General features: G+C 35.8%; 2 protein-coding genes across 3 annotated transcripts in view; one reads left to right on the top strand and one right to left on the bottom strand.

Moving 5' to 3' along the window:
- Positions 1 to 22,847, bottom strand: part of LOC134845638 (lysine-specific demethylase 6A-like) — a 438,371-nt gene that overhangs the window by 402,079 nt on the left and 13,445 nt on the right. The gene's annotated exons all lie outside the window — the stretch shown is intronic.
- Positions 1 to 22,847, top strand: part of LOC134845582 (uncharacterized) — a 47,411-nt gene that overhangs the window by 22,360 nt on the left and 2,204 nt on the right. Inside the window, exons 2-5 of one of the 2 annotated variants that reach the window (XR_010162754.1) lie at positions 3,064 to 3,507; positions 7,885 to 9,804; positions 14,985 to 15,649; positions 16,479 to 16,715. Coding sequence is in view for 1 of the 2 variants with exons in the window: in XM_063862546.1 (XP_063718616.1) it covers positions 16,721 to 16,855; positions 21,385 to 22,129 (880 nt within the window). In the remaining variant the exon portion in view is untranslated. Of the gene's footprint in view, positions 1 to 3,063; positions 3,508 to 7,884; positions 9,805 to 14,984; positions 15,650 to 16,478; positions 16,856 to 21,384; positions 22,130 to 22,847 lie in introns of those variants that run through there. The other variant, XM_063862546.1, reaches the window with a different exon arrangement.

The following is a 22,847-nucleotide window of genomic DNA, read 5'->3' as shown; positions in this document are numbered from 1 at the left end:
AAAAAGCTCTAATATGATGTATCACTCGACCAATTCAGATGACAGTTTGTAGTATTTGCAGTACTTGTATTATTTGTTAAAAAATGAAAACAAAGATAGCCGGTTGCTATGCAAGTAGCACAGAATGTTCCGACCACTTACTTAATATTCCGAATTATTTTTTCAAGTTAATTTTTTTTCTTGTACTTCGTTTGATGATAAGATAGAGCTATACAAACGCAAAGAAAGTTAGTGAATTAGGCATAAACGACTACAATTGTCTTCAAAAAAAAATAATGAACAAACAAAAAAATTTCAGAAATTTTTTAAATGTTTTTAATGTCATTTTATTGCACTAAAAATTTCAAATCTTCTCGAAAAAAAAAATTGCCCGAAAAGCACAATCAAGGCATCCAAAACTATTTTTTTGCAAAGTAAAATTATCATTTTTAGCTTAAATTGGTGTTTTTCATACATAACCAACGTTTCATACATAACCATTTTCGAGCGAACGTCGATGATAACCAACGTTCGCTCGAAAATGGATGAAAAATCAAAAATTTTATACCGGCTTTTCTCGACATTGGGAACTTTTTGAACATTTTTGATGCAGTTTTTAATACTACTGAGAGGGTTTTGATATGACATATCACTCAAAAATGTCCTATGATTATTTATGGTGCTTGACTTTGCGTGGAAAAGGAACTAAAATACACATGTATACAAAATTCCTCCCCATTTTTAATGGTAGGAACAAAAAAAATAAAACTCAGTAAGTCACTTCTTTGAGATGTTTTTAAGAGTATCTTGTCAAGAACGGTTTTTGAAAATGGTAAATTTGTGTCGAGAAAAAAACATTAACAAATATTTCGTCGCTTTTATTGGAACTCGGAACAAATATGGTGTATTCATAGAATTTGCTAATTTGATGAATGCTCATCCAAGCAAAATGTATATATATTGGGGAAAACTTGAGTGTTGGAATCAGTAAAAATTTGGCAATGATTTTTTATTTGGTAACAAACGCGATAAAAACTTGTATTATAGGCAAGAAGTTTTTTGTAATCACTTTTTTTCTAAATTTGAGCTAAGTTTTTGAAAATTCATTTAATCTACCTCGACGTTACGTTGCTCATTTAGATGCTACATTGCTACAAAAGCGGATGTATCGGGGCTCGGGGGGATTAAAAATTGGAGTTTTAAAATTCTTCTGTTGCTCACACTTTTCTTTACAAACATTTTTTTGCCGCCTAGTTAACTTGTTTTGCTATTTTAAGGCTAATTTAATGTTAGTTAATGATTTTTTCAAGTTTAAGGCTAAGTTCACTCGAGCCGAGTTTAAGAAAAATTGGTAGATGGCATTTTTCCAACATTTTTAAACTCATTCTCTAGCTTGTCACGCTGTGCTTTGAATGATTCGCAAGTGATGCGACCACGCTCCTCTGTGGGAGCAGATATGATAAGCGACTATTTCTTTCTTGCAAACTTTTTCGGCTTTTTGTTCCGGTTAATGAAAACGCCTTTCGAATAGTTCATAAGTCAAAAGCAATTGATATTTAAATGAATCGAAATTTGATTATTTGTTGTTTGCATTCTTTCGAAAAGAAAGAGAATAATAAGCAAATATTATTATAGGCAGGGGCGGATAGGATTTTCTCGAGGGGGGGGGGGGCGGATTTTCAAAAACATTTTCGAAAATTTTGACGACTTTTTTTTCGAGCTCTCCTAAAACACTCAAAAAACGCAGGCAAATTTTTAAAAAGCAGATCAAAGGCGCCTTAAGAAAAATTTTAGGGTCGATCTGGCAAAAATGGATTTCTTAAAAAGTACCAAGGGGGACTCTTTGGGTCGGCAGGGGGTCGAATCTCTGAGAAAAGCGTCCGCTTCCCCGCCCCCCCCCCCCCCATCCTAAATCCACCCCTGATTGTGGGTATCATTGTGGGTCCTGTTGCTAATCGGGGTTTCTGTATTCTTTGTAATTTGAACCAAGTCTTCGCTGTGTTATATTTCAAAATAGTGTACCCTGCAAATGCCCAAGGCATTTCATAAAATAAATCTCCATGGGTTTAATTTACTAAGCTAATCTAGATATTTATCATCGACTGTGCTCGCCATTACTTAACTTTTCGACCAACCTCAAAGCTTTTAGAAGATTTTTTTTCGTCTTTCGTCTTTTCTCAGTTGAAGTAGTGGCTTTCCCACGCAAATTTTCCTGGCTGTTCCGCCCGTCTCTGATCTTTTTTTAACAAAGTCCTCTTGCAGTTTTATCTTTTCCGAAAAACCCGCAAGATAAAATGACCCATTTGCTCCTAAATCGATGGAATAAATTTCATCGAGCATTTCAGTTTGCAGATATTTATAGTCAAAGAAAATAAAGCGCTCGAAAGTTTGAGAAATAACTAAACCTAATTAATCATCAAGCAATAAAAATTTGATAGGAATTGCCTTGACAAAAAATTTTTTTCTTTGGTGTTATTTTTATGCGACTTATGCAGCACGTCGTCAGTTCGTGATAACTGAAAAAAAAACATTTATTTGTTCAACAAACTTTTACCATCTCTTGCCCCCTGGCTTTCATTTGCCCTTCTTTTGTTATCCGGCACTCGAGGTTGGGAAAAGGTGGAACTATTTAACACGTTTTCAGGGAATTTGAATTAAACCGCTCTAGTAAAACAGATAGGATATCACATTTGAATGGAAAGAGTGACATCCTCTTTATTGCAACCTAATCAGTGGATTCGATGTTCTCTGATGTTTTGAGTTATTCGACACATACCGTAGTTCGATTAAAACCAGGCTGTTTTTGTTATTGAATCATACTTGATTCCTGCTCTATTTTTATATTTCAATGAAATATTGATTTATATTTGGCCAGCTGAAAGTTTAATAGTAATTAAAGAATAATTGTTTGATTATTATTTGCGACATTCATTCAAACTTTTATGAATTGAATATTTTAAATATTTATAGAATTAGCTTCTGAGATTCAGTTTTTAGCTCAAAATGACCAATTTTTCTTTTTGGCTATGTAATTACTTTTTAAGTTGATCTTTCTTGTTCATAGACGACGCTCTTTTTATTTAGCTTTAATCCCGCCACTCTCTACCCAGTGCCACCCAGATCTAAACAATTCCAGGGTGTCGAAACCTCATTTTCTCCCAACAGATCAAAAACTAGCAGAACTCAACCTGCACATCAACAACACCAACAACTGCAGCAGCAACATCCAAGTGTTTCGTTCCAACCGACTGTGAATAGCTCCTCGTCTCTCTATTGGGCTAGAACGACACCATGTTTAGAGACAGTAGACGAACACAGACCGAACAGCTCTTCTCATTTAAGATCTGATCACACTTATGATAGCAACTTTGCTGTTTCGGAAAGGCAGAGTCAGCCGTCGCAACTTGTCGTTTCGGGTAATTCGTTTGTAGCGGCACCCTACGGTCGTAGTCGAAGATCGAACACCTTTCACCATCCGTCTAGGCCTCCGAGTGGCCAACAGCAGACGAGAACACAAAATCAGTACAGGTATGTCTTGTTCATTTTTCATCCTTTGTTGAAGCGAGAGCGGAAAAATTAGCCGGGATCGATGTTTAAACTTAAAATGCAGCATATTAACCGGTCGATATTTATGTATTTCCCGTTGAAACCTGATTTTTTCATAAAATTAACAAGACTTCTCGTATATCAGGGTAAATCCCTGAACGTTCCGACTGCACTTACAGCCAATTTAAAAAAAAAATTTGTTGAATAATTGACAAAATAATTGAGAAAAAATTAAAGACAAATTAATTCGTTTTTTTCTTAATTTTATCCCTCGATACGCTTTGCAAATTACTGATAGTGTATTTAGCGTCTCCTCTTGTGTTAAACAAGATTAAATTGCTGCCTCAATTTAATTTGGACGGCTTACGCGTGTTATAAGTACGCAATATATCGTGCGTTAATTGTCCCAAATTGGTCAAATTACCAATTTTGAAATCCCCGTAACTCTACGACAAATGATCTCAGGTAAAATATATTTTTAGAAACAGGACTACAATATCTTTCAGATGGTATAAAAAATATTCCGTCAAAAACGCTTAGTTAAGAAGTCGAAAATTGACTGAATAAAAAAACACACAAGCATAAATATTCCGCACTTTTTTCGAAAGTCGGAACAGAAATGGATGAAAGTATTATCATTTCGGCTGATTTACTTTCTATCATGTTAAGAGAGCGGACGTTGCCAGACGCCTGAAACTAGTTAATTCGTGTCTAATGGCGATCTAACAAACCATCTGCATTCGAAAAAGACATATATAAAATGATAAAACGTTAGATATGTTTCTGAAACAATTTATTGTTCAGACTTTCAAACAAAGTGGCGACATTTTTGTGCTCGGGTGTTTTTTTAGACAAATTTCGATTTTCTAACTAGCCAAATATATCAGTCGAAAGGTATTGTTGTCCTGACCTAAGTTTTGAAAAGAAGTTCATTTCACTTGTGATCATATTTCGTAAAGTTATGGGGGCTTAAATATTGATAATTTGGCCTATTTGGGATGATTAACGCTCGATGTTATTTGTGCTCTTAACGCGTAAACAGAGATTTTTTCCGTCTCAGAAAACGTTCTGAATTAAATTGCTAGTGTATAACTGTGTACTTAGCGTGGGGGTGGGGTGATTTTCGCAACAAATTTATTAGTGTTAAATTGCATTCGGAAGATACAGAGCTTTGCTTGATACGAGCAGTCTTGTTGTCATCATTATCAAAATTACCAGTGGAAACAACGTAGCACAAAATTCTTTGACCACAGAAACTTTAGTGAAGAAGTTTAGAAAACGAAAAGTGAAACAAAAAAGATTTATTTCTTCATTCGTTGTTCATAGATGAAAGAGATATTAAAAATTTGCAAAAGTATGTTAATAATTGCTAAACCAAATAAAAACTGCAGATTGGAAGCGCAGTTCTACGTAACCTTCCGTGTAAATTATTCTGAAAAACGGAAAAACTCAGACACAATTTTCTCGACACTGAGTTTCCGAAATCTTAAAAATCCGAATAATGACCATTTCTACTCTAAATGGTGCCACACATGTTCACCAACCAGTTTCTTGGAACCAAATTGCCAAAAATGTCGGAAAAACACATCCTAACGCCGCTGTTTCTACCAGTCATTTTCACTGAAGTGATCGAAATAATAACGCGATGGTTTGCCGCTAGCAAAATTAGTAAATTGGAAGCAGATTTTATTGTAAGGCAGGCGTCGTCTTTTTAACAGATACAGAGATAGTTCAGTTTTGATAATCAGCTGATATCGTCAATTTGTTAACGTTTTCTCTCAGTTGCCTGGCCGGCGGTGCACTTAGCTCGTGTCGATACTCTGCGCCTACAACCACCAGGCATTCTTATGGAGAGCTAGTTTCTTGCGACTGGCGACTGGCAAGCTCGCAAAATAAATTTTCCCAGCTATCAAAAACTTCTAGATCAAGTTTGCTATTAGTTTTTTTGCAAATATGGAAAAAAGAGGGAGACAAAAATTGAATTTTAAACTCTGGCCAGGTGTTTTGATTTAATTGCTAATTGAATTTCAATACTCAATTATAGATTACTTTTTTTGTTGTTTTTTCAAGTTTTGACGTTTTTTTACCACGTTTAGTATAGAATAATTGCAATTTTTAGCCAGAAAAAGTTTTTGACCTTAATAACATTTTTAAAATGGGTAAAAATGCTTCGCTTCCGTTTATTCATTATAAAAAAGGTGAAACAAAAAATCTATGGTTTTTGGGTTTGAAAAGCAAAAAAAAATAGTGCAGAAAGATATGAAGTTAAAACTGCTTTCTAAGCTTTGTGGTCTTTTATTATTTTTGTGAAATTTAATTTTTACTCCGACTTTCGAAGCAATAAACGGAATGCTTCTGCTCGGGATGATTTTTTCTCGAGATAATTTTTAATTTTTAACAAGCAGTTTTTGGCAGAATTTTCAAAAATCTTATGGAGTGTTTTTTGTTGTCCTGAATTCAAAATTAAAAAGATATTCCAGCAGTGATCACTTTTCGTAAAGTTATGGGGGTTTAGAGATTGTCAATTTGGTCAATTTGAGATAACCAACGCGCAGTGAGTTTTATTATAAATTGGAACATTCAGGGCGTTGCCTTGATACGGGCAGTCTGGTTGAGTTTTTTAAAGAAACTTAGCGTGCATTTTTTAAGTACTTGAAATTTTCTGTTTTTCAATAGTTTGTGCCCAATGTGACAAAATTTAACCCAGACAAAAGTTTTTATTCGAACTTTATTTGAGGCACGCTAACTGATTCAAATGTTGTGTGTAGACGCAAATTGTTTTTCTAAAAAAAATTTGAAAAAGCACTCAAAAATAATGAAAAACATCAAGAAAAAAAATTAAAAGATTGGCTAGATGGTATTCTATTAGAAGAAATTACGTCACAAAATTACGTCACGGCGTTTTATTTAGGAAAATTTGAACGCCAACTGAGCCAAAAAAACGTTGTTCTGAAAAATTTTGATTTTATCATCTTGGGCGATCTGGTGGAGAGCAGAAAAGTTGTATTCCCATGAAATGACCCAAAAATTGGTCAGTTAGCCTATGAAATGTAAATTGAAACCATTGGGACCGAATAAAGGTTTCAACCTTAAAAATAACTAAAAACCAAAATACGAAAACAAGGTTTGTAAAATTACATATTGCAGGAGCAAATAAACCACCCACTCAAAACAACTTCAATGAAAAATGCGTTCAGTAGAAAAAACTGCAAGATGTGGCAACTAAGCCTACAAAACATAAGCAGACAAATAATAGGCCAATAATTTTTTTGAAACGGAATAATTCCTTTCGAAAAAAACAGGTCCTGCTCAGATTCGAACTCAGCCGTCCCAAGCGTATTCGTTACCTCCAGACTAAAAATGCCGGGGAGGCTAAGGAATTTGAATTCATAATGAGCCAATATACCAGATGATTCTTGTGATTTTTCAAACGAATTGTTATCCCGTTAAACAGTCTATAGTTCGATTGATATGTGCCAATTATTTTTCCATAAAATCAAAATTTTCTACACATTTTTTAAAAAGTTCTTTAAATTTTAAACCCTGATACGAGCAGGCTTGTTTTTTTTTAATTTGTTATAAGAAATAATTTTGAATATGCGTTAGTTGATCATGCATAATTGTGTTTTGAGCGTTTCTGCAAGCAAGTGTTTCTTTCCAAAATACTAATACCAAAATTTAAAGTTTAGAAGAATCGTTATTCAATTGAGAAAAATAAATCATTGCAAAAAATTCTTACCAAACTTGATTGAATATAAAATAAAATTAATTACTACTATGTATAGCCAAGACTTTAGGAAATGAAATACTAAAATTTGAAGTTCGACCTAAACTATCCCGAGAAAATAAAAACGGGTTTAAAACGCAGAAAATTTGGCTTCCAGGGATGGGTTTTTGGCGAGCTTAGGTCGTTTAAAATCTGTTTGAAGGTGTCTGTCAATAAAAAATAAAGTTACCTTGAAGCTTTCATAAAGTCAAGGCGTGATTATTTCATGAGATTTAGTTCCTTTTTAGAAGAATTTTTGAAAAAACTGATTATCAAAATTTTTATAGTTCCCAAGGAGGTTAAATGGGGTAATAAATAGCCCAAAATTTCTCTAGTTTCCTCGTTTAAATCCAAATTTATTCCATTTTGTCCAAAGGCGGTTTGTTTTATGGAAATACTGGCATATTTAGTTGTGAAGTCGTTTTCACATAACTGTCCCCATGTGCACGAATTCAATCTAATCAGAATTCAGTCGCTTCGCTCTGCTGCTTTAAAATCAGAGCAGATACCCAAATATTTGCCTCGCACTTAGTGTCGGGTTTAGTTATGCGAGATTAGTCAACAGCTTCAAAAGCGCCTCTGATTATTTTCAGTCCCCCCGGAGTAGAGTGCGTTTCCGCCCATTCCCCCACACACCCCCAAGGAGGCGGCAAAGAAGGCATCTTGAAGAAAAGAGGCGGCGGATTTGACCCACAGAAATTGACTTACATTACTTCTCAGACCGGCAACAATAGCAGTAACAATAAACTCAAAAACAGCAACGCCGGCCCCTATGATCTAAATGGCAACTGGGAACCGGCCCTCTCAACCACCCCCTCGTCATCCAACTCAATAAATACTATAACCCCGCTTTCAGATTACTCGCCTCCCTTGCAATCACTAAATAGGGTCAGTTCACCACATGTTCCAAACTACAACCAGACTGTATTGAGTTCTAACGACTCAAGGCCGCATTTAATAGACCATGCAGCACCTATTTGGCAACTGAGGTCTAGAGATTTACAATTGGAATCTTCGAGTGAAGGTTTGTGCAGTGACAGTGCGACTGACAGACTGCAGTCTAAAGTAAACGCGGCATGGTTTCAGTCTAGCTTAGATGACATTGCTGACAAGAGAGACAATAAAACGATAAAATCCCCTCGCCTCAGAAATGGAGACAGTCAGCAGATTAATCAACTGAATCAGAGCTCATCTCCCAAGCAGGTGTCTCTTTACGACAACGTGAACTACCTTGTAAAACGATCGAACACTGAGTTATTTCATGACAGATCCACATCTTTCTCACCCTCACCTAAAACATCACCACAACTCCACCACCAACAAACCGATCCTAAATTCCAAAACAGTCGACAGCTTTCGTCTGAAATTACTTCTTTAAATGGAAGTGTCGAAGACATTTGGGTGAAAAAACCGGCTGGTGGTAACCATTCTGCTGGCCAATCAAGTTCAAGCATTTCCAATAGTGCTGTGAGTAGTAACGCAAACAGCAGCGAAAACATGGCGCCGCAGCGCAGCTATAAACTAATTGACCCGTGCTTGCATTCTTCCAATCCGCAAAATCCGACTTATAAAACATCCGATATGAAACAGTCGCGCACTTCAGTTAGTATTCAGAGCGACTCGTATAACTTCGGCGGACCAATCAGAAAACAGAGCGGCGGAATGTGTGCAACACAGTCCATTTCAAGCCTCGATTCATTTCAAGACGACTTAAACGGAAGCGGACTTTTGCCATTGGGCGAACTTTGCGATAGTTTTGCAAACGGTGTCGAAAATATTGTCACCAGTTACGAAAAGCTTGACGTAGAAGAAAAAACTGGAACTATGAATAAAGTTTTTAAAAGTTGGTCCGGAGACAAAAATAGAATATGCATGAAACCCCCGCCTTTTAAAGCCGCCGTTGCTTCGCTTTATTCCCTCAGAACACGCTCTAATAATAACAGTTTTTCCGATTGGTCAGTTAATAGAGTTGGAATGAACAACTTCCGAGCTACCTCCGTGAAGTCGCACATTGATCAAACGGTTTCCGTTCCGAGCACGCCTGTTCAGAAAAATTACCATCATCATCGACAGAGCATTTCAAGCAGTCGACAAAATAATCACGAGAGAATTTTCTCAACTCAATCTGAAATGAACGTTGCGAATGTTTCAAGCAGCGTTGAGAGCCACGAAACGCCGAATCACACGTTACTGAAAAACTACCGATCGGAATTGATTCTCGCACAGACTTTATCTTCAGTTGACAGTTTGGCCTTAAAACAGAGGTCAAAATCCCAGGTCACCTCCAGAGATGCTCCGAGAACCAATCGTGCCAAGTCTTCGAGTGATTTATCTTCCTCGGGTGCTCTGACAATCAGCGATGATTTTCGCAAGTCATTTTCGTCCACGAGAAGGTCTAATCTCAATACAGAAGTGAGCGTTTCCAAGAACTCGACGATCGTGGGATCGCACAAAACAAATACAGCAAACGAAAGAAACGAATGGAAGAAGTCATCAGAAGCAAGTGAAAGCAGGTTAGATTTTTTCAAAAGAAACGGTGAGACTTTATAAAATAAACTTTTGCTTTATAAAATAATACGCTGTTAAGTTTAGAAGAACAAAAGCCCTCTCTCAAGACTTTTTTGTATAGCCATGGCTAGTGATATGTCTGTCCATTAAAGATAAATCAATATGTTTTGTTTTAGTTTTTTCACGATTTGGTTCTAGCCAGTTAAGATTAGTCAAGGAAACACTTTTATCTCAACACTGCGAATTTTTTTTCATGGCAGGGAATACTAATTTAACCACCGAATATCTGTTATCGGATCATTTCAACTTTTCTACGTTTCAACTGCTGTTGTTTTTCAAAATTACATCTTTCCAGTGCAACATTTTGCTGCGAAACTTAAAATTTCTTATAGTAGTTTTTAAGGCACTTAATGTTTTGATTGCTTTTTAACACCTATTAAAAGGTTTTGGTTAGGAAAATTGAAGGAGAAACAAAAAAATAGTTTAAAAAACGCTAAGTAAAGTACAAAGTAATATGTTTTGCGTCTTGTAACGTCTTCATAAGTTGAATTTGCATTCCTCAAATTCAATGCTTGAGGATTTGAATCTCCACCTATGCTCTTGTAGAACAAAAAATATGGCTTGTTAATTCTCCCAAGTTGCAAAGTTACAAACCGTTATAACTTTACAAAAAACGGATTAGGTCAAATCGGGCGCAGATCTAGGAACTTCTCGAGGGGGGGGAGGGAGGAGAGAGCGGATTTTCAAAAGCCTTTTTTTTAGGTCGTCGAAATTGATTTTCTGAGCTCTCTTAAACTATTATAAAGACTCAAATTTGACAAAATTTTCTGCATGGCAGGCAAGTTTTGAAAAAAAAGCCAAGAAAAAGCGTTCTTGGGCACGTTTTTGAAAAAATTCGACCAAAAAATTGCGTTTTTTCGGCGCGCGCTCCTCCCTAAAAATTAGTATAGATGTCGCCAAAGGCGCCTTTAGAAAAGTTTTAAGGTCAGTCAGCCAAAAATGGATGTCTCAAAATAGTACAAAGAGGGTACCCTTTGAGTCGGCAGGGGTCGAATTCCTCAAGAGGGTAGAACCCTCCCCCCCCCCCCTAAATCCGCTACTGGGTGAAAAAAAAATTTTAATTTGAGCTAACGACATCAATAGCGTCCAGATTATATTAAAATTTGCATGTAAAATTTGTTTAAAAATATTTTTTCCATGCCTGGTTTTCACGCAGTTTTTGTTATGTACAGACTGTAGCGGGATTTAAGTGGAGCAATATGAGAAATCAACTTAACATCTGCAACCCCAAAGGGGCTTAGAATATGATTTTGATTATTTGCTGAGCACTTGCAGTCAATCAGAAAGTTGTGTCTTACACACAGCAGTACGCATGTTTAATCGAAATTGAAGGAGGAATCCCTCATAGGCGAAGAAATACTTGGGCTAAAAAAAATTGCCAATCAGATGCAAGTACTCCAAAATTTGTAAAGAAAGCAAACATTTCCACTAACTCAATATCAATTTTGACCGAATATAAAAACGGCAGATATATGCAAAATTTTCAAGTTATCACTGACCACCGGAGAATTGGAACAAATTTTATAATTCAAAGGTTTCATTATAAAAGCAGTGTATTGCTTGGTTTTATTCCTGTTAATTGAATGGAAGTTGATACGTTTTAATAATTGACTTTTGAAAATTTTTGTTTTCGGTCTTTCCTCCATGAGTACCATCCGACATTGAAAATGTTAGGTTAGTGTTAAATAAGTCTATTGGTGGTCTGGAGTAGATTTGAAACAATGCAATTTTCAAAAATAATTCCAAATTCCATGTTTGCATTAAATCATGGGAAATAGTTTTTCACTAATCCATTAAATCTTTTTAATAACGTTTTAGAGCTCATCTGAAGATAACTTCATGATTTTTTGATGCTAGTTATATAGTTCTGATTTTTGACGAAAGTGGTGGAATAGTTTTGTTTGGGGAGTTTTTTATTCAGACAAATTTCTTAACTCTGCTCTTCCTAACTAAGCGTTTTTGACAAATTTTTATACTACCTGAAAATAAAAGTTTTCTTTGTTTTGAAAACCCTTTTCTGTGATCTTGTTTTTGTAAAGCTACGGGGTTTGAAAACTGTAGTTTTTGTCATATTTAGCAGTCGAGATTTGCTCTAATATATGAGCAGTCTGAATCTATTTGTTGTAATTTCATGAGCAATTAGATTTTATTTGGTTTTGCAATTTAATAAATTTGCCCTTCTGTCATCATTTTGTTACAATTACCGGACAGAAAGAAGCTAACGTTTGCTTTGAAGCGATGAAAACTGTTTGAGATTTATGGTTGAAACCTTGACTGAAGTCTTACTCCAAAAATTGCAAAAAAAACGTTATCTTAGAGTTAGCCGGAGGGTTGCTAGCTAGATTCTGATAACTTGCTGTCAGTAAACCCTGAATGTTCCGACTGCCTAATTGATTAGTTTTTGCCTAATTGATTAGACTGGTCTTGATTAGTTTTTGGTTAATAAAACTTTGACTATCTATAAAATTAAGCTGATTGTATCAAATTTAAAGTATTTAAATTTAAGCCGTGTTCGGAATCAATAAGCCCAATTAGCTTGCCTCAATTCGATTTTATACGTTTTTTTTTGTTGCTGGATAATTTGCCACCCGTAAATAATGCGCGGTACATTTTGATCGACGAAGTATAAAAAAGCAGTTCCGTTAGACCTGTTTGACACTGATCTTAAATTTAGATTAGTATAGAGATGAAAGCTAATATTCTTTGAACACAATGATCTAAGGATTGATCCCCGGAGCATATATACTCTTTACTTCCGATAGTCGGAACAAAATTTTTTTTAAAAAATTATTTAGCTGTTTAATGGAAATTAGAACGCCAATGATGTCAATTGAATCAGCTGTACAATGAAAACTAAAATGCCAAAAATGGAATGCCAATTTTGAAAACATATTTTTCTTGTTTTTTTTTAAAATAACTATGTGGTTAGAAAATTCCTAATTTGGCTATTAACGCAGAAGAGGCGATCTAATCTGACTCAGATTCGTTCCATAGTGAATTGAGGCAGACTATATTGTTTTTTAACGCGTTTTTAGACGCCAGGAACATCCTTTTGTATTTGTATTTGAAATCTGTTTCAGAGATATTGAACGGCAGTCTGAGCATTCAGTGCTTCGCCCTTATTCGAGAAGTTTTGTCTTGTTTTGTACACGCAGTACATATAAACTAAAAAGCCAGAGCATAGGAGCTAAATCAGTATGAAATTTTTAAACCGCCCATAAATGAACTGATGATGACGATGGTCGAAAGGTTGCATAAAATTTTTTAAATAATCTTTGGTCAAAAACATGATTTTGATCAACGAGCTCGACTATAATCATTGCGCATTTTTTGGGTCAAGGGCAAGCATCCGATATGTCAGACATCCGCTATGTCAATGATACAAACCTACCCGCACTGACAAAAATGGTTTTGGATCGATTTAAATTGATTTAAAATCGATTTTAAATCAATGCAAATCGATTAAAAATGTACATTTTACGAACTCAAGTGGATCTTAAATCGATCTTTTTGAAATTTTAAATCAATTTAAATGTCTAGAAAATCGATTTAAATCAATTTCGATGGATTTTCCGACTCACTAAAATCCATCCGAATCTCACCTAAATCCATTTTAAATCGATTTAAAGCGATCTTTCTTCAAAACTTTGAGCGTCTCAAAAACCGATTTAAATCGTTTTCGATGATTCTTAGACTCACAAAATTCAATTTTTTTTGCTAACTCTTTTAATTCTCGATTTTTTAATTCTCGATTTTGCTAACAATTTTTTTTGCTAACAATTTTAATTCTCGATTTTTTAAAAACGAACACTCGTGCCAGATGTTATAGAATTCAATAAAATGATCCACATAAATCAGATTTTAAGCTCGAAATTAGGCAAGGAAATTATAGAAAACTATTGTAAATCAGATTTTGCAAAATCCTAAGTAACAAAAAAGACAAAAAGGGTCAGAATGAATTAAAATTTGATCTTATTAATATTCAATTAAATCATAGAAATTTATGAAGATAAATCAGATTTTGGGCAAAACATATAAATCGATTTAAATCCGTTTTAATCCCCTTAAAAATAAAAACAAACTCATACTGGAAAAAATGCATTTAATTTGATTTAAAATCAATTTGGATCAAATTTTTTAGCGGGGATTTAAGATCAATTTAAATAGATTTTAAATCGATCCTTTTCAATCTTCATCTTTTTTATCTAGTCTTCGTACTTTTTTCATACTAAAATCGATCCTAATCCATTTTTGTCAGTGCGGGTACGTATTAATTATGTAATAGTATGTCGTTAATTCTTAGAAACAAGATATAGTTCAATTTTCCGATTCCAAATTAGACGATTCACGGTTTAAAATCGTCGTTAAGCGCTCTGTGCGCGCATCACCGTTTTGCGGCGATAACCAGCTCTAATATAACCCGCAATAACCAGAGTCCTAACCTCTGTCGGCAAGCTCGCACACGACGTTCACTCAGCCACTACAACATCTTTTCGGCGAACGGTAAAAGTTGGATCTTTGCCCTGCTTGTTGAAAATAGTCGCAATTTTGCTCTATTAAAGCTGCTTTTTTAATGTTTACAATGCTTTTTGGTTTTTTGGATGTTTCAACGGTACCCTATATATTTTAGACAAAAAACTTGAGAAACAAATAAACTCATCGGCCATAAAAATGGAAGTTTAAATCGACAGTTTCGTAATTGGTCAATGAAGCATTTGGTTGGTATGATTTACATGCTCGGTCGATCTGTTTCTCTCCAGTAGTGAAGAGTAAACTGCAGTTGTCATTAAAAGAATTGCTATTGTCTTGAGATAATCTGCCGCCAATGTACCTATTAATAACCCCATTGCTCTGATGAATACCATTTCGACCAGTTTTTAAGGCGATTTGAGAAAAACTTATCTTCTTAATATCTCAGGGCTACTTGTTTGGTGGTCATTTTTGTTTCAAGCTTTCCTTTGATTGCATTTTGAACCAAACCATTCTTATTGCATAACTCATTAAGATTTTTTAGGGGCTGAAAAATCCAAGGTCTGAAGTTTGATCTTTCTCCAAGACCCGTATTTCCAAACTTTTTTTTGGAAATTGACTGTTTTACTTTAAAAAGACGGTCTATTTGTTTCAGCATTGAAGCTTCATTGATGGTGGCGCTAATGATGGTACGAATTACCAAAAAATCGCCAAGGGAATAGGAGTCAAATGGGAAATGGTAAAATTATACAGCAGCAGTCTTCATTTCTGGAGAGAGCTATGATGGAACAATGTGAACGAAATCTACACATGAATGGTGTTGATGTTGTAAATCACACAGCACCGGCACAGCAGAATAGCCGCCATTTTGCCCCTCTTACCAACAACGTGGAAGCTAAAAAGAGTGGAATTACAATAAGCAATGGGAATGGAACATATGAAAATGTGCTGCGTGAACAATTGGTGGACGAGTTTTTGGATAGTGTGAAGGCAGCGGAAGAAATAGAAGAGAGGGGCATACTAATGGAGGAGACGGAGCTTCAAAAGCTGCAACAGACGAGGTGGATGGGATTATATTAGTTGAACTGAATTCAGAAAATACTGCAAACAGCGGTGCTGGTGGTATTAGTGAACTAGTGACATTTGAACATGTGGCTCCTTCAGCAATTGATTCTACTCCCCCCAGCAGCGTGACAAGTGGACTTAGTTCACAGCATTTAATTGAAGAAGCGTCTGTGACACATATTGATAGTAGTGGTCAGTCTGAGAGGCTTTCCAGTCCATCAAAGGAGCAAAAGAATTTGATCAGTATCGAATCAGGTTGGATTTTATAAGTCATTTCTATTATTTGATCGAAGGCGAGAAAGTCATAAAGATCTTTAAAGGGGTGATGGATTTTTAAAGAAATTTGTCGAACATTTTTTTTAGGTCAACCAAATTGATTTTCCGAGCGCTACTATGACACTATAAAGACCGTTTTGACAATTTTTTTTGCACCCCAGACAAATTCTTGAAAAAATAGCAGGTCAAAACTGCCGTTTTCGGGCACTGCAAAATTTTGACCAGAAAATTTTGGCCAAAAACGTTTTTTTTTTGACGCGTGCTCCTCAAAATTAGTATATATTGGCGGCTCCAAGGGCGCCTTTGGAAAAAATTTTAGGGTTGGCCGGCCGAAAATGGATCGCATAAAATAAAACCAAATGGGGGGACCCTTTGGTTGGTGAAGGGGTGGAATATTTGAGGAAGAAATCTAAAGGCTAACTTATTCTCGAGTTTATGCTCAATTTACTGCCAAAATAAATTCTCATTGGTTTCATAATTGCTTTATACGCATAATTTTTCTCCTTTACTTTGCCGTTTGGGCCTGGTTTTGTTGCCAAGCGCTTGTTGTGATTACTGTGAACCTAATAGTTCTTTGGTTGTCAGTTTGACTTTTATGGATCAACAGCCTTCAAACCTAGTTTCAAAGCGTATACGCCTGAGGACAAAATAGGAACTTGTTTTGAGTAAAACTGTTGGAAATCCCTGGGATTAACTTGAAATCAGCCACAACCTCAAAATTTGATAAACATTGTTAAACTTCTTTACCAATTCTTTTGTCGATTTCTGACTTCAAATTTGGAGCTTTATATAACTTGATACGTTTCAGATTTACCTTTACCTCTGACATTGAGAGCTTCAAAACTGCACGCAAATTCTGATTCCTTCCACTGTGCCTCGGAAAAAGGCGTAGAGAGTGCAAACCAATCACCTACCGAGAATCCAGTTTATAGTTTGAAATCCGAATTACTAAACTACCAAAACCTCAGAAAGCGAAACGACATTACAGAACTTGACCAACCCGAGTTCGACTCGTCTTCTCGTGTTGTAATCAAATTGGCAAATGAGAAAATGATAAATGAGCTGACGGCGACGAGGGAAATGACGTCAGAAGAAGCTGCATCTAGTGATAGAGTGCAGGGTGTGCAGTTGCAGTCAGAGGAGGAACTGACGACTCAACCTGAACACTATCCAGAGTTTACTGGGGTGAGTCACCTTCTGATACTTAAAAAAATTAATTGCCAATTTTTTTTTCATTTTTCAACTTTATTCTAGCTGGTTCCGCATTTAATTGTTTTCAAATACTGTCTATGAAAATGTGATATGTCTTTTTTTCGGCGATTTTGAGTTTATTCAATACTTCAAGTTTGGTTAATTTGCTTATATGTTTTTTTCCTGCGAAACCCAGTGTTATTTTTACCATGTTCGACCAGGTTTTTTTTTACTCTGAGTATGTTTTGTTAATTTGGGGACTACCAGGATCTAGAGTCTATGGTACATTTTGGTATTAAAGAGTTGCATTTGAGAATTGAGTCTAGTTCATCTGGTCAAATTAAGTACCAATTAAGCTGCTACTCTTCTATGTGAGATGTTTTTAGTTTTCGTTCATTCGCTCTTCATTCTTGTTTTTACTTCTTAATTGTTAGCTAAGCTCGTAAATGAAAATGAATGAATCATTCAACCATTTTATACCAAATTGATAATTGTTGTTATTTTGGGTTTGAAACTTACAAAAAAGCACACCGTTTTTGCTCACTTATCTTTACCCTTCGAAGTTATTCATAACTGGACCCGTTGACGCCCAACACAGATAGACGTCAAAGAAGTACATTTGAATTGACATATTCTACATGCCAGAAAGTATGTTTTAGTGTTCTCGATTTGGAAGCATTCACACCGCATGAAAACCTTTCATGCCATGTTTCCTTCACTTGATTTATCGGGACATTTATGATAACGTCTATTAGAAACTGACGCTAAGGTAGCTCATAGGCATAGCAAAAAGCAGAAATTTAAGCATACCATTTCGTCCACATAACATTTAGTTCCCTAGGAAAAACTGGGATTGATTGCAGAAATTAGATTTATAAGACGGATTCTGTTCTGTTTTTCATTCTTATTGGGGTAAATTGTTGCACGCATGCATATATTTATGAGTTGGAGTTCTGTTTGAAAGGAAATCAAAAACAAACTGGCTCCTGAACAAATTCCCACCTGTGCTTGAAAATTTATCTCAGTCCAAATTGTGTGCAGCATTGTTTTTCTCAAAAAACGAGATAGCTGGCATTCTTTTTTATTCTGGCTTTCTTAGTGAATCTTTCAAAATTTATCCGATGTTTGCGAGCTTATCCCTTTGAAGCTTTTCCGGTTTAAATCAAACAGAATTTGTTTGTTTTATCGGCGAATAAATTCTCTAAAAAGACACTGGCAATCCGTGTCAACCAGCTGACTCTCTAGAGCTCCGTGCTCGAGATTAAATTTAATATAAATAAACTGTTGAAAGGAGAGTATAAATGTAAAATTTTGAATAGAAGATACCTGAGAAGAAATCGCTTTTAAACAGGCGCGGATCTAGGAATTTCTCGAGGGGGGGGGGGGGGGGGAGGATTTTCAAAAAAAAACTTTTCTTTAGGTTGACCAAATTGATTTTCTGAGCTCTCCCAAACACCTATAAAGACCCTGTTTTGGCCAAAATTTCTGCGCCGCAGGCAAAACTTTGAAAAACAGGCCAAAAATAAGGTTATTAGGCACTTTTCTATCAAAAAATCGCTTTTTTTGGCGCGCACTCCCCCCTCAAAAGTAGTAAAGATTGGCAAATTTTAAGGTAGAAAAATTTTAAGGTCTTTAGAAAAATTTTAAGGCCAGTCAGACAAAAATGGATATCTCAAAATAGTACAAAGGGGGGACCCTTTGGGTCGGCAGGGGGTCGAATCCCTGAAGAAGAGGCCTCCGCCGCCGCCGCCCCCGCCCTTCCCCCCTAAATCCGCTACTGCTTTAAAAACATTTTAATTGCATCCAGTCCATTGGATTCTATTCATTTGTTTCTATTGTAAATATTCGTTATTTACTTATTTCAGTCCGTGAGCTTGACTCAAAATTCTTTTTAAGCTTGACTGCATCAACGCAATGGGAAGAATCAGGGGCGGATTTAGACATCCATATTTGGTGACGGACCCTAAAAATTTTCTAAAGGCGCCTTTGGCGCCAATATATACTTACTTTAAGGGGGGAGCGCGCTCCAAAAAAAACGCAATTTTTTTGGTCAAAATTTTCTAAAAACTGCCTAAAAACGCCTTTTTCGGCCTGTTTTTCAAAATATTTAATCAGATCTAGATAGTACTTAGTGTTTTTGGAATTTTAATTTCGCTATATTTAAGCTATTATGAAACTCTGTAGTTAGATGTTTTGCCGCCTTTAACGTTGGCCTGCATTGGTAAATTTTGAACTAGTGTTTTGGCCTACATCAGGCTAATAAATGTCATAGCCCGCTTACCAAAACAACTCAAGGTCAATTATCCTGATAGTAGAATGTAGATGGACATAGAAGTACATATAAACGGTGACTTACAGATCTCCATACAATTACTTTATCTTACCGCAAGTATTTGCCCAGCCATTAAGTCGTCTTTCTTAGAACTTTTATACCATTTTAACATGTCAATTTTGCAGCTATTAAAGGTAGTATACACATTAAATTAGTGAGAACGACTGCTCGTGCGAAGGTAATTAATTTTTTGTTTTTCCTGGTAGTTTTAATGATTTCAGGTAGTACGCAGAGAAAAATCCCCGTCCCCTTCTTATAAAGGAGTAATTTAAATGCTTATAAAGGAGTAGTTCAAGGAGTGCAAAAGAACTTAAGCAAAAGTACATAAATACTCAAATACTTAATTAATTTTAATATTGTTGCAATTAATCAGAAGGATATAGATAGATCACCTTTTCTGCGCGCAACAAAACTCCAATATTAAATATCAATTAAGTAGGGGAATCGAGGAGACGCTTTTGGTACATTTTGTGACGTCATTTTTGGTAGTACATCCCCTAACGCCTCCTCAAGGATATACTCAATAGAGGGCAGCGTTAGCAGCAATTTTTAGACACAAATGTTTTTTTGAAAAATTTAGACACTTTTTTTAGACCAGCAATTAAGAGTTTTCTAGCTCTGCCAAAATCCCTGACTGACCATTTTTGACGAATTTTGCTGACGTTTATTGTTCACGCCTTCTCAAGAAACTGATTTGAACTTAAAACAACAGTTCAAAATGTATATTCTTCAGCGCAATATACCATAGAAAAATGTAGAGCAACAGATTTATCTAAAGTTTTTCGAGTGCTTAAGATACCAGACAACGCTTGTGCCACTAATTTTTAAAAAGGAGTTTTTTTTCCTTTTTTTATTATTATTTCATCTCCTTCTGTATAATTTTGTGCTACATCAAGTAGTGGCATGAGTAGTAAAATGTAATATTTATTACGCTAATGTGATTTATCTAGTTTTTTTTCTTTTCTTGTGTTTTTTTCTTGTTTTTTTTTCCAAGTGGCGCGCGCGGTTAGCTTACTATTTGTCTAAACAAATGTGCGCGCGCATTCTGTGCTTAAAAAGATGTAGTTGTCAAAAATACGATTGGTGACAGAAACGCCATAAGAATTGCTCAGGCTATTTATCTGTTGAGGCCGGATTTAAAGGACTCCGTTGAGAACACAAAATTAAATTCTTCCTTTGTTTCCCTTTTTTGTTGACGTCAAAAATTGGAGGACCGATAAATTTTATTTCGACATCACGGAGAATTTCATTTTTGTTTTGTGGATTTTATTTATTGTTTCGTTGATTTCCATTATCTCTCCAAATTGCTTTGTTGCAATTTTTTTCTAATTTGCTTTACCTGTGCGTCGATCTAGCATATGGAATCAACTGCTTTCCAATCCAATCATACATCTACTCATTTTGATTTTATAAAGTACTTTTGAAACCACATACTCGAGTTCGTCACTTTACAAATTGTTCCAAGCAATCCAAGATTGGTTCTCTCTCTTGTCTTCCGTGAGTCTGATTATGTCTTTTGTAACACCCATTAAGCGGCAATTCTTACTTTCACACTTTTCAGCGCACTCAATTCAGTTTTCAACAAATATATATTTTTTTCGAATGAACGAGTTGAGAGTGAGAATGAAATTTTTCTTTTTTGCTCGCTAAGATAGTAGTATCAAGTAAAGGTAATTATGAAATTTTTTAAATTTTTTCCTCAAAGTTTCCGTTTTTTACTGCGTTCTTTTATTATGGAAATTGATTCGTGGTCTTGATTGTTGAAAACTATCGGTATTAATTCCACAAATTGATTTTTATTTAGCCGCTGCCGTGATGTAAATTGTGTCATCTTTTTTTTTCCGTTGTGTTAAGTAACAACATTGCATTCAGAAATTGTTTTGTATGAGCCAACGAACGTTTATTATAATACATTCCTTGTTGTTGTTCCTTTTTCCCGTTGCCTTGTGCTCTCTAAGTCTGTTGCCGTGCACACTCTAATAAAAATAGGTTGGGGTTGGTAAATCTAATTTAAGCTCATTTTACCTTTTCATCGTCCTCCTCTCTGAGCGATGAGCCTGATCTCCTTTTATAGAAACAACCAACCGCTGTGATAACTACTGCTAAGCTTATAAATCTGTACTTGACATTCTGGTCATCTTTAGTCTTTTTGACTAGCCCTACTTAGATTGTAATTCCATTAACTTTACAGGCTGAAGACCGAAGGGATTTAACAACTGCCTTCTCAGAGTTCGCTTCCGCTATTTCCAGTTTGATAACAATAGCCGACTCTCCGAACACAATACCACCATCATCTTTGACAGACTTGGGTAGTATTACGTCACCGAGATTTAACACTCCGGCAGTTCAAGCACGAACCAGACCGAAACTTCCGATTACGACATCAACTACAGAAGCGTCAACGAACTCGCCTCCTGCAAATCCCTACGACGTGACGCCAACCAACGAGATATCCGACGATTTCGAATCCTGCGGCAAATCTAGAGTCGGATCCAACTCTGATACCAGTAACCAGGCGACTTATTTCGCCGGACTCTACCCAGAGTTAGAAATGAAAGTTGAACAATTCATAAATTTCTCCCCACCTTCTAAACCAATTGAAGTGCTACTAGAGCGGCTGAAGAAACCACAGAGTCTACAGGTGTTCTTGAAGGTGATTGGCCGAAGTAAGTCTACCCCAGGATCTCTGAACGAGGTGTCCAACGTCGGAAGGCTGAGGCCTTTAAGGGTTCCCAAGGATCTTAAAGGCGCTTGTTGGAATTCACGACTGAAGAGGTCGCTCAATAGTGTCTATGGAGAAGGGGCGTCTGAGAAGTCGAAGAGCACGACTAACATGATTCCGAGAAGACCCAAGTCGAAAAGAAATTTCATGAGAGACGACTTGGACAGATGCAAGTCAGTGCCTCTTACTAAAGAAGAGATTCAAGCTTTATCACGTAAGTGCATTCGGGTTTTGGTTTTGGCCGGACTACTTGCATTTATTTGGTTTTAAAAAATCTATACGTACTTAATTGATAGTGAATCTTATATAATAAATGAAAGTCGGAATGAGCTATGGACGCAATGTTTAACTGAACACAATGTTTAAGAATTATTAGGAGACAATGTTTGAAAGGCTATCGAGCGTAACGTTTAAGAAGCATTCAGAGCAACCATGAGAAGAAGATGAACTCGATCCACGTACAAGGCTAGACAGTACATGCCTAATTTCTGTCTGGGTCTGTCAAAAGTTCAGTCTGGAACAATTCATTTAAAAACAGCAAACTCCACATGCTAAGAAAAACTTTTTGCGAACCGATTCGGTCTATGAAATAAATGGAAATATTTCAACGTTTCATAGCTTGAAAAGATTGCTTAGAAAAACTTTTTCGCGAAGCGATTCAGTCTATGAAATAACATGAAAGAATTCAAATCTTTAACAGCTAGCTTAGAAAAACTTGAACTTTTCTCGAACCGATGCATTCGATGAATTAAACTGCAATAATTCAAAATTTCATAGCTTTAAAAGCTTGCTTAGAAAAACAACTTTTGACAAACAGATTCCGTATATGAAATAACTTGAAAGTATTCGAAGTTTCATAGCTTTAAAAGGTTGCTTAGAAAAAACTGAAATTTTTCGCGAACCAATTCGGTCTAAAAAATAACTTGAAATAT

The sequence above is a fragment of the Symsagittifera roscoffensis genome, chromosome 1, assembly GCF_963678635.1.
Source record: "Symsagittifera roscoffensis chromosome 1, txSymRosc1.1, whole genome shotgun sequence".
Taxonomy (NCBI): Eukaryota; Metazoa; Xenacoelomorpha; order Acoela; family Convolutidae; genus Symsagittifera; species Symsagittifera roscoffensis.
This window is presented reverse-complemented; position numbering and strand designations above follow the sequence as displayed.